This window comes from Vigna umbellata, unplaced genomic scaffold (assembly GCF_029865625.1).
Source record: "Vigna umbellata cultivar VRB3 unplaced genomic scaffold, Vumbellata_1.0 scaffold_447, whole genome shotgun sequence".
Classification (NCBI taxonomy): Eukaryota; Viridiplantae; Streptophyta; class Magnoliopsida; order Fabales; family Fabaceae; genus Vigna; species Vigna umbellata.
This window is the reverse complement of record NW_028274434.1, coordinates 11,152-22,865: the sequence shown is the minus strand read 5'-3', so window position 1 is coordinate 22,865 and position 11,714 is coordinate 11,152. Positions and strand designations below refer to the sequence as shown.

Genomic DNA, 11,714 nt, shown 5'->3' with positions numbered 1-11,714 from the left:
ATATATTTGATAGAAGTGTGGAATGAGCGTATGCATTTTGAAACATCAGACCTCCATAATAACGTTCTTACCGTCTTAAGTTTCATATTTAATATAAATAACAAAATTAAATACTATGTAAAAAAATACTTATAGATATAATGTTTTGAAGTTTTGAATTAAAAGTAGTATTAATTTCTTAGGTTTTTAAACCAAAAACACACAATAAGGATTTGATTAGAAAGAAGGATAAAGATGGAATAAAAAACAGAAAAAGCTAAAAATGAAATAAATGGAGATGGAGTGTAAACAAGTAAACACGTGGTGGAGGAATGTAGACAGCGCCGCCCAATTCCAAAATAAAATAAAGGAAAGTGGGGTGTGTGCAGTGAAAGCTTGGGTCCAGAAAATAAAATGGAATGCGAACCCAAAAATAAAATAAAGAAAAGTGGTCACGTGCAAAAGGTAAAAGAATTCTAACCTAAAAAGCAACTAGTGAAGTGTAGGGTGCAAGCAATACGTTGGGGTGCAGAAAAACAAAACGGGGGAGGGCCCGAAACACAATACAAGCCCATGGAATATGGGCGTCCAATGAATAGAAATGTGAGGTGCATTAAGAAAAATGACGGCCCAATCCAACTTTCTCTTCTTCATAAGAGAATTCATCTCCTTCTTCCTAAAGAGGGGTCACTCCTCCTCTAATCTTCATCTCCGGTCTCCTCACCTATATTGTCGCTCACCATTTCATTGCCTCATCGTAGTTTTGTTGAGACGGAAAACTGAGGTTCCAAACAACTTAAACAGAACAAGGACCACCTTTCAACTCGACCAGCTCAGCATCCTAGAGTTTGACTAACTCAGCCTGACACCCTAGAGCCCAACCAACCCAACCTAACAACCCAGCTCGGCCAAACATATTCCTACCAACACAGATTCAACAAAACAGTTGAGATAACTCGGTCAAAGCAACTTGGACAATTGAATCCCGACACCAACTTGGGACAACCCCGCCAATGTAGCCTGGACAACCCGACAATCATGGAAACAACATGGCATAAACTTCATACTTCACAATAATAATATATAAAAACCCAATAAAGCATGGTAACAAATTAAATAATCAGAATCAGGTATATGCAACTCGACAAGCATCAAAACATCATGATCGCATGTTAAAAAACTTAACACAGATTCACAACAACATGGTTACATACAAAACCGTTCGACTAATGCTTTAAATGTCATAATAGTAGTTAACCCCAACCCGACACAACCCAAACATGGTATAAGGCCATATCCACAACTCAACACACATGAAACCGGGCATTATGGGAATCAATCCCAATCTGGCACAACCTAAACACCATGCACTCGACATACATAAACTAGACATAGTACAAGTATCATTTAATTTCATACATACAACCTCAAAACTCAAGATACAACCCATCTATAATAATACATGATAACATTCTATACTAAAAACCCATGAACAACAAAACAAAAGATACAACCTAAGATTCCCCACAAAACACCTTACATGGCTTATCATAATATTAATAACTACACATAATCACTTTACCATAAACTAAAGAAAAATAACATGCAACCTATCTAGAGTAAGCCAAAAAACTAGAACAACTTTATTTTCAAAAGAGAAAACATATCCCATAATCATGAACAAGAAAGAAATAATGTCCAAACCAATATATATGTATATGAATATTGTAAGAATCTAGAAAATAGAGTATTAGAGTAGATAAATGTTTTAAAATGATGAGACCGATTATTTTATTTTAAAATAAGTCCACAATATAAATAGAATTTTTTACACTCGTCTCATTACTTAAAGCACAATTCATCTCTCTAGAATTCGTTCTCTAAACTTTCTCTACCTTATCTCTAAGTTTTCTTACTCCTCGATCATCTATTTTGCGATCAAGAAGTTCTTAGGAGATCATTGTTGTGTTATCTTCAATATCTACCGATCAATTTTTGTCATAGAGCAAGTAAGTTTCGACTCCTTTTTCTTCTTTTGCTCTTAATCTGAAATTAAAAGAAGAGATTGTAGTCACATGTGTAATCTTGCTTCTTCTACTTGTTCTTGGTCGATCTAAGGTCCTAAGGACTCTTTCCGTTTCAAATTTGATGTTTCGTAGGTGTTTCTAGAAATTCCTTGCGTTCTAAGCAATTTGTGAGGTTTCTTTAGAGTTGGACAGTTCTTTGTGAGGTAAGGGAAGCTAGAACTTACTTAGATTATGTTTTTCGTGCTAAAATAGTATTTATGGGAATAATATGATGAATTGAATGCATTTGTGAAAGTAGTGTAGTGCTCTTTATGTTAAACAATGATATTTGGTAGTATGATGTGTGTATAATTGAAATGGTGTGAAATTGATATTCTATGTTATCATGATTGTGTGTGATGAAGTTGTTATGGTGTTTGAAAACTGAATTCAATGTGTTAGGGTTCTTAGTGGTCAAATTCTTGGAGTTCAAGCCTAAAAATGGGTGGTTTTGATAAGGTGAATTTGACATATAGGTGTTGGGGAGAGATAACAACTGTTTTAAAACTATCATAAGGTCATTTGAGACTTGTTAGGAGTGTTGTTTGATTTAAATCTGTTATGGAACTTAGAGATAGTTCATTATTGGAGTTTTGGGGGCTTTTTTAGTGTAAAAATGCGGTTTTGAGTAGAAAGAATTTGATTCGAGGGGTATAAACTGTTTTGGGAAGTTGAAGGTCTGTTATTAGACCTATTATGACTTGTTTAGGCATATAAATCAGTAAAAATCTGGTATAGAAGTGTTAGTTATATGATATAGTGATTTCTTATGTGTTTTTGGTTCAATATTGGAGGTTTTAGGTGTTGGAAAATAAAAATAGGATGGATGGAAGGAAACTGAGGTGTTGAAGGGTACTAACAAGTGTTTTTAGACTTGGTTATGCAGTTGGTGGATTGATATGAGAACTAAAAAGTGTAGAATTGAGTTTGAGTAGTTTCAAGGGGTCAAATTGAGTTACAATAGTGTTTTCTACAATTTCTCAGTGTTTAAAGGGTCCTAGAAATCTTTAGAAGTTGGGGGTAAAAGGTTCAAAGTCTAAAAATGAATGGTTCTGCATCTTTCATGATGTTGAGTGCTAGCTTCCCAGCACCTAGGTGCTATCTCACTAGTTTTGGGCACTGAGCGCCAACTTTCTAGTACTTGGACGCTAACTTACTGTTTTTGGGCACTGGGCGCCAACTTCTAGGCACCACTCGGTGTGTTCATATGGGTATGTTTTAGGTGTTTTCCAATTATTTGTTTGGTTACTTATGGTCTTTTAAAGTATGATTAATGTTTCTTTATGCTGGTATGTAATGTGAAAGTAAAGAGATATATGTACATGTTTCTAAAGAGTTTCAAAGTTGTGAAAGTGAATTCCAAGGAGGAATTCTTGGTTGTTGTTTCAAGTATGGTTAGAATGAATGTAGGTAGCTCAGTCTTGGTGATTTTCCTGACACTTTAATGATCATACATTCTCAAATAGAAAGGTTTGATACATGTGGTGGGAGTAGCAGGAGGTCTTAGTCCTGGGTGCTTCCAGTATGATCCAAGGCGTGGAACAGACTAACCTTGTGAATGTGGTAGGGTGAAACCCATTAGAATTGGCTTTGCAAAGCAGTAGAAGTCACCACAAACGCACAACCCGTCATAGCTCGAAATTCATTCTATGTCCGGACAATTTAGTCAAAGTATAGTCATGCATAAAGTGTTTGGTTGGTTAATGTGATATGTATATCATGTGTATAATGTTTAATTGTTTATATACTTATTGTACCTTATGGTCTTCCTATGTACGGAACGGTCCTCCCATGGTCATCCTCCCAGGCTGTCCTCCCATAGTCGTCCTCCCAGGCCGTCCTCCCATGGTCGTCCACCTAGGTCGTGCCAAGTAGTAATGACTCATTAAGCCCTTAATGCATATTAAGGTGTGATTGGACCATCATTAGGTTAGCGAAAGGTAAAGGCCCATCACAACTAGTATAAATAAAGGTCTCATGTATGACTTTAGGATCACGATGTACAATATATGCATTATTTGTTGTGTCAACCGTTTGGTTATATTACTAACTTGAGCATCGGAGTGCCTTTGACAGATACTCACCCACACGATTTGGACAAGGAGGAGGGAGAACAAACAACATCGCTTGGAAGATGGAGGACAACTGGGGAGCTCGTCTGGTCTTGAAGACAACTTGTATTGTTTTGAGTAAGGGACTTCAACCCTATACCCGAAACACTTATATTAATGGTTTGTATTTTAACTTACTCTTTTCTTTATGATTGTTTGTATATTTCTTTGAATCTTTCTTTGCTATGATCATATGGTATGTGAGTAGAGAGGAATGATGTTTCTTTGGAATAGGAGTTGGAAGAAGAAGAAGCTGATATCTTGTACCATTAGTTATACATAGTTTTGTTTACTTAATTTTTATATAAAGTTATGATTATTTTAGATAACGGTAACTTTATAATTTTTTTCTCTTAAGTAATTTTTTATATTAAATATGTATAATGACTATTAAATAATTTTATATTATATTTTGAGATATTACAAATATATATATATATATATATATATATATATATATATATATATATATAGATATATATTATAAAATGTGTATATTGTATTGGAAAGGGAGTAGAAAAAAATAGCAAACATTCGTTTTTTTTTATGAAATTTTTTTTCTTTTTCCGTCTGTTGCAGCAGCTCTCGGAAGGTGATGATGTGTGGTATGCGAAAAAAATAGGAGAGTGAAGATGAGTGATCCGCGTGGGTGTTTTAGATGAAAAAAAAGGATGAAGAAGGGTGTTTGGAGGTGGCGGACCAACAATCAATTGTGAAAAAAAAAGGGTGAAAGAAAAACACTGGATTGGATTTTGGGCTGAGTTGCTACAAAACAATTTTTATTTTGATTCATTATTTTTATATCTGTTTGTAAATATAAGTATTTATCTAAATAAAATGGTGGGATGTATTTAATAGAAAGACTTCAATTAATATTTTTTATGTATAAATTCATGTGTAATTGTGGTATGATGATTTTTAAATGAACGTAAATTGCCGAAGTTTGTTAATTAAAACTGTCTTATTCTATTAAAAATTTATTTCAATAATTTAAATAGTTGTGTCGTGAAAGGAATTGAGGTTTTATTTAGGACTATTTCTGTAAAAAATTGCATTTATATATATATATATATATATATATATACATTTTTTATATATTTTGAAATACGATATAGGATTGTGAGGGGATTGCATCATTAAAATAATTATTTATTTTAATGTTAACAACATATTGGTGGAAAAATAGTAAAAGCATAATAAAACATAATAAATCATATTTTAATAGACTAAATTATTTGAAACTATCAAATAGAACCAAAAATTAGCGTGTAGGCGTAAATTATTTTCGAATGTGTGAAATATTTTTAATTTTATTTTTAAATAAAAAGAAAGTTTTGATTTATTTCTTAAATGTTTAGAAAATAATATAATTATATTATGTTATTAAGTTTTAATAAATTGTAATTTAAATGATTAATCTGACTCCATAATAAAAATTATTATTTTATCATTAATTTATAATATTAAAGAACTGATATATTTATAGGCTGAATACAAATTGTAATTCTTTTATAGATAAACTGATAACGTCAAGCATAAACCATATATTATCAATAAAATATAAGAATGCAAGGGAATAAATAGCTGCATTTGTGGTATTCCCTCTGGAGTAATAGATTTAAATTTTATTTTATTTTTATACTTGTATTCATTTTTTTTTTTCAAATTTCATGAAAAAAAAATTAAAGGCAAATACATTTAACTGTTAAAAACTTAATAATAAAATTCAATAATTAAAACTTACCTGTAATGATGTATGATCAGAAGGCACATGGAAGGATCTTCCATTGCACTTTGGGAAGATGGAACTCTAGGGTTTGTTTAAGTGACAAGGTCAACATCATAATAATAACTTATGATAGAGTTTGAATCAAACATTATTTTTTTTATGTCTATTATATATGTAGTTGAGTAGAAGGATGAGTTTTATATCAATTATAAGATAAGTTATTTAAAAAAAAAGTACTTTTTTGTTTGATTTTAGACTAAACTAATTCAATTATAGAGATCTAGAGAAAAACTAAAGTTTGGTCAATGATAGATCGTGCTTGAACAATTTAAAATTTTAAATATGTTAACAACTTGTACGTAAAATAGTTTTAAAAATTACAAAAATTAACTGTCAATAAAGATTGATCTCTTTGGTAGGTCGGAGGATCTTATAGATTATCAAACGTGTTTGGTAACGCAAATGACTAAATTATTACTTTATTTGAATATATTATAAACTACATTAACACAAAAATATGTACGTTTTAATGCTAATAAATTACTTGCCAACATATATAATTATATAACTAATTTATAAACCAATTTCATCAATGCAAAAATATTTAGTAAGTACATTAAAATAGATTATTTATGAACTTGCACAATAATCTATGCTATTTGTGTTATTAAAATGTATAGTATTCTACTTGAAAAAAAAAATTAAAAAATGTATTTGTGGTGAAAATTTCATTTAATGAATGCTCAGATAAACAAGTTGAATGACGAGGCGGCTCTCCGACACTTGTGTTCCAACATTTTTCAACTGATCAACGAGGGACTTGAGACGTTGACAATATGTCGAATTCGAAAAATTCTCCATCTTAGTATTGGAGAATTCGGCCTCAAGAGTTACCACACGAGAATGTTTGTTGTCTTGGAAAATATCTTGCAACATATTCTAAACATCCATGATCGTGACATCATGTTCAATAGTTGTATGCAACATGTCATTGGAGATGGTTGCATAAAACCAGTAGCATCAAGAGTCGACCATAATTTCTTTTCATCCTCAATCACAAGGTACCTTCTCTTTGCCATTGGTAGAATGTGATGAAGGATCTTATGAGAACATGTGGTAATTTTAAAAAGTTCTACCCATGTAGCGTATTGGACATTCTCTATTTCAAGAGTGATGGAGATATGTTTCCATATATTGGAAATTGCAAGAGCTGGATGGAAAGAACTCTTGTTGTCCGTCATGGTTGTGAGAAGAAGAAATAAGATAGATGAATGAGAATGAAAAAGAAACGAAAATGTCCTAGAGATGTTATACCATAAAAGAATATTTTCCTAATTAATCTCATGACTTGGAATAAATACAATGATCTTAGAAAACTAATTAGGTAACAAATAATATAAGACATATATTTAGGAAACTAATTATAAACTAAATATATGCTTACCTAAAATATAATAACAAAATATATTTACATATATCTTAACAAAAAATACAAAGCTTTTTGCATAATTACAAGAACAAAATTTGTAACTCTCTTATAGAGAATTTGAAATCAATACAATATGATTTTGAAAACTTGTAAAGAAAGAGACAACTTTAGCGTATTCAATCATAATAATTCTTATTCTCTTCTCTTGATACAATCCTCTTTATATATACTTCTTCGAAAAAGATCTGTTATTCAAAGCTTTTGACTTTCTTTTAAGAGTGTCGCTTTTATGGTATTGAGTCAAAAACTATGTTGCGTCTTGATAGAGTAACTATGTTGTCTATACGAAAAAGACATGCGGAAAGCATGAAATTTTTTTAAATTTGTCACATCAATCAAATCCAACACTAATTTACTTCCAAATCCACTCTCACTTACCTCCAAATCCACTCAGATAAACAACAAAAAATTTACCTTCAAATCCTCTCAAATTCATTCAATCACTCTCTCCCAAATCCATTCAAGTGAACAAAGTCTAAATGTTCTTATGATCTGATTTTGAAAAAAGATAGTGATATGAATAGAAAAAGAAACTACAACACAACAAATAAAGAACTAGAAGGTATATGCTTTAAAGCATTAGACGATCTAAACGTTTAAACATAATACGTGTATTATTATTTAGACATTGTCTATTTAAGTAACTTACATAGTTTAGGATAATATTAAATATATAGCGTTTAGTGATTATTCTAGATGATTTAGCCTTAACAATTTTTAGATTAGATGCTCTATTAAAGTTCTTCACAGTATTTAAGATAGTTAAGTTATAGTGTTTAGTATATTTTATCCTAGGCAATTCAAAACCTCTAGAAACTATTTCGTTCAGGCATTTGCTTAAATTTCAAAACAATGTTTACTTAGATCATTTTGTCTTTAACAAAAATAGTTATGAATTCAACCTCTTTCTAATTACAATTCGTAATTCAGATCTTCCTACAGCAAATTTTTTAAACTTGCACAATAACTTTTAAAATTATATACTATTCTACTAGGGAAATTTTTTTTAAAAATGTGTTAGTAATGAAAAATTCATTTAAAGAATGCTTAAAGAAACTTGTAAATTATCCCAAACTTTAGGGGAGTTGAATTGGCAATGGTTTTTTTCTTTAATGTAAAGGGAATACACGTAATTCTTGAAAATATGATTCTTATGAACTTCATCAATCCCAACATATCTATTTGTACTTTATTGATTATTAGTTTTTAACGTGATAAGAGTTCACTACTGATATTGCGCCGAGTTTTTGTTGACTATACTTATCTCAAGCAGCAATCATTGTTCTGAGAACAGATAAGAAAGTGAGCACCCACCATTATTTCCAATAATTGCTCCAAAATTATTACGATTCCAAGATTTTTCTTCTGCTTTTGTATCGTTTAGATTAAAACACAAATAGTTTTGAAGGCTAAACGATTAGCAATTGCATTTAGGCTAAAACTTTCATGTCCTCTGGTTCAGTTTGGTGGAGGGTCAACATCTTACCAGTTATATCTGTTGCTTATTATGCAACTTTAGGGATATCTAAGTGGGAGTCTATATCTAGATATAGTAGAAATGAGAAAAACGAACATCATGTAAAGAATTATAAATCTATTGTCTTTAAAGATTTTGCGTTATAAATGGTATGAATCTATAAGATTTATGTTTTATCAGTATTGAATCTTCTCGACGATTCTTGGTATCAGTATTCTCTAAAATTCTAGTTTTAAATTAGTTTCATTGACTACAATTTCTGTGACAGCAACTTTAAGGTTTCCAAGGGTCTTGAGTTGTATATATGATTGTTTGTAATTGAAAACCTTGTTTAAGAAGTGAGAAAAATGGTATTCTCTACAGCATATGGGAGAGGTGATGAACTTAGTTGGGGAAGCATCAAAGGGTTTTCACTCCAACTTCTTACAGGGAGGTGGTTCATGATGTTTTCATCATTTATGTTGATGTCAGTGTCAGGAGCAAGCTACATGTTTAGCCTATTCTCACAAGATATCAAGTTAGTTCTTGGTTATGATCAATCCACTCTCAATCTATTAAGCTTCTTCCAGGATTTGGGAGCCAACATAGGCATTCATGCGGGCCTAATCTATGAGGTCACACCACCTTGGTTTATCTTAACAATTGGTGGGATTCTCAACTTTGCTGGGTATTTTATGATTTGGCTTGTTGTCACCAGCAAAATTGCAAAGCCCCATGTGTGGCATATGTGCTTCTACCTTTTCATTGGAGCCAATTCTCATTGTGCAACTAACACTGGAGCTCTTGTGACCAGTGTAAAGAACTTCCCTATCAGCAGAGGAGTAGTCTTAGGCCTTTTGACTGGGTATACAGGTTTAAGTGCAGTAATAATTACTCAGCTATACTATGCCTTGTATGGAGATGACTCCAAATTCCTCATTTTTCTCATGGCATGGCTACCAATTGCTGCAGTTTTTCTGTTTCTTCCAGTTATCAGAATCCACAAGAGTGTTCAACAGCCAAATGACACCAAAGTTTTATACAGGTTCCTCTATCTGACATTAGTCCTTGCAGGGTTCCTCATGTTTGTAACTTTAGTACAACAATTTTTCACTTTCTCTCAGTTTGAGTATCAGATTACTACCACTTTGATGCTTCTTCTGCTCATCCTTCCACTTTCTGTTGTTATTTTGGAAGAACACAAGATTTGGAAGAGTAAGCTTGAAAACATCAATAGGGAAGATAGTCAGAAGCTCCTGGAAAACTATCCAAACATAGCTACAGAAAATCTTTATCAAGAGAAGTCTTCCCAGGCTCCCCAAGCAGAAATCTCCTTTTGGGAAAACATATTCAACCCCCCAGCAAGAGGTGAAGATCATACAATACTTCAAGCCACATTTAGCCTTGACATGGTGCTTCTCTTATTAACTACTATATGTTCACTTGGTAGCAACGTTACAATGATAAACAACTTGAGTCAAATTGGAATTTCATTAGGATATCCTTCTCATACCATAACCACATTTGTCTCTCTTACATCCATTTGGATCTATTTAGGTAAGGTGGTTCAAGGGGTTGTCTCAGAGTTTATCATACTCAAATATGGAGTCCCTAGGCCTCTCTTGCTCACATCATTGCTTTTGTTATCTTGTGTAGGTCATCTTTTAGTTGCCTTCAATGTCCCAAATGGTCTCTATGTAGCCTCAATTGTTATTGGGTTCTGCTATGGGGCTAATTGGCCATTAATGTATTCTGTTATATCTGAACTTTTTGGCCTCAAACATTATTCAACACTGTACAATTTAGGGTCACTGGTAGGTCCAATTGGGTCATACTTGCTCAGTGTGAGGGTTGTAGGGTATCTGTATGACAGGGAAGCCATGAGGCAAATGGAAGCTATGGGGAAAAAGACAAGTCCAGGGGAGGAGCTGAACTGCAATGGGGAGGAGTGCTTCAAGTTAGCATTCATTATAATCACTGCAGTTAGCTTGTTTGGGGCACTTCTGTCACTCATTTTGGTCTTTAGGACCAAACGATTCTACAGAAGTGACCTATACAAGAAATACAAAGAAGCTAAAACTGATGAAACTGAAGCAGGTATGATACAACATGATTGAATCAGCAGCTACAAATGAAAGTGACTTTGGCAAGGAAATTGTCAAAGCAATTTGAGAATCGTACACAATATAATTGTTTATTGCAAGTTTTGTGTTGTATTTCATAAAGCAAAAGTTTTTCTCAGAATTTATATAACAGCATGTCAGGTTCTTCTGAAGAAAATACACTCAAAACCTTAAAAACAGCAGGTAGGTGGGTATTGTTACTTACGTTAAATTCGTGCTTTTTAATAATTGAAATTTAATTAATATTTTTAATAGTTCAGTTAAGTCATCAACTGATTCCTAAACTTAGGGAGTTTTTTATACTCTGTTTTAAATTTGTTAAGTGCATCTTATTTCTGTTTTCATATACTGTAGTGTTGTGAGGTGATTACATTTTTTTTCTTCCATAATTACATTTTTTTCCTTTATTTTTCAACTTTATGTTTCCACCATAAAAAAAAGTTTAATACATCATTTGTTCCTAGTTTTAGAGTTTTTGTTCAAAGTCGTCCTACCTTTTAAAAAAGTTCAGTTAGACCCCATATTTCGTTAAAAAATGTTCAAAATGGTCTTTTTGGCTTACGACGTTAAAAACATATCGATACAGTTGTCTCTGTGACTAAAACTGAATGACGTGTAAAGTTTTTGCAATACGTTACACATATGATATATTTGAATGTGTAAATTTTTTTAAAATAATATAATGACATCGGCTAGGTTTAACGAAATGGGTTAAATCAAATTACCCTTATCTAAGAATCCTATCACGATTTCTGATTTAA

At 32.1% G+C, this 11,714-nt stretch overlaps 1 protein-coding gene and 1 pseudogene across 2 annotated transcripts; one reads left to right on the top strand and one right to left on the bottom strand.

Moving 5' to 3' along the window:
• Positions 1–6,547: 6,547 nt before the first annotated feature.
• Positions 6,548–7,126, bottom strand: LOC148190657 (uncharacterized; annotated as a pseudogene).
• A 1,483-nt stretch (positions 7,127–8,609) lies between these two features.
• Positions 8,610–11,212, top strand: LOC124829285 (protein NUCLEAR FUSION DEFECTIVE 4-like). 2 transcript variants are annotated; one of them, XM_088102688.1, is made up of 2 exons: positions 8,610–10,387; positions 10,487–11,212. In XM_088102688.1, the coding sequence occupies exons 1-2, from the start codon at positions 9,199–9,201 to the stop codon at positions 10,945–10,947; spliced, it is 1,650 nt and encodes a 549-aa protein (XP_087958814.1). In that variant the 5' UTR covers positions 8,610–9,198; the 3' UTR covers positions 10,948–11,212. The 2 variants fall into 2 exon arrangements, with proteins under 2 accessions (XP_087958814.1, XP_047158714.1); XM_047302758.2 differs by having other exon boundaries at positions 8,610–11,212.
• Positions 11,213–11,714: the final 502 nt, after the last annotated feature.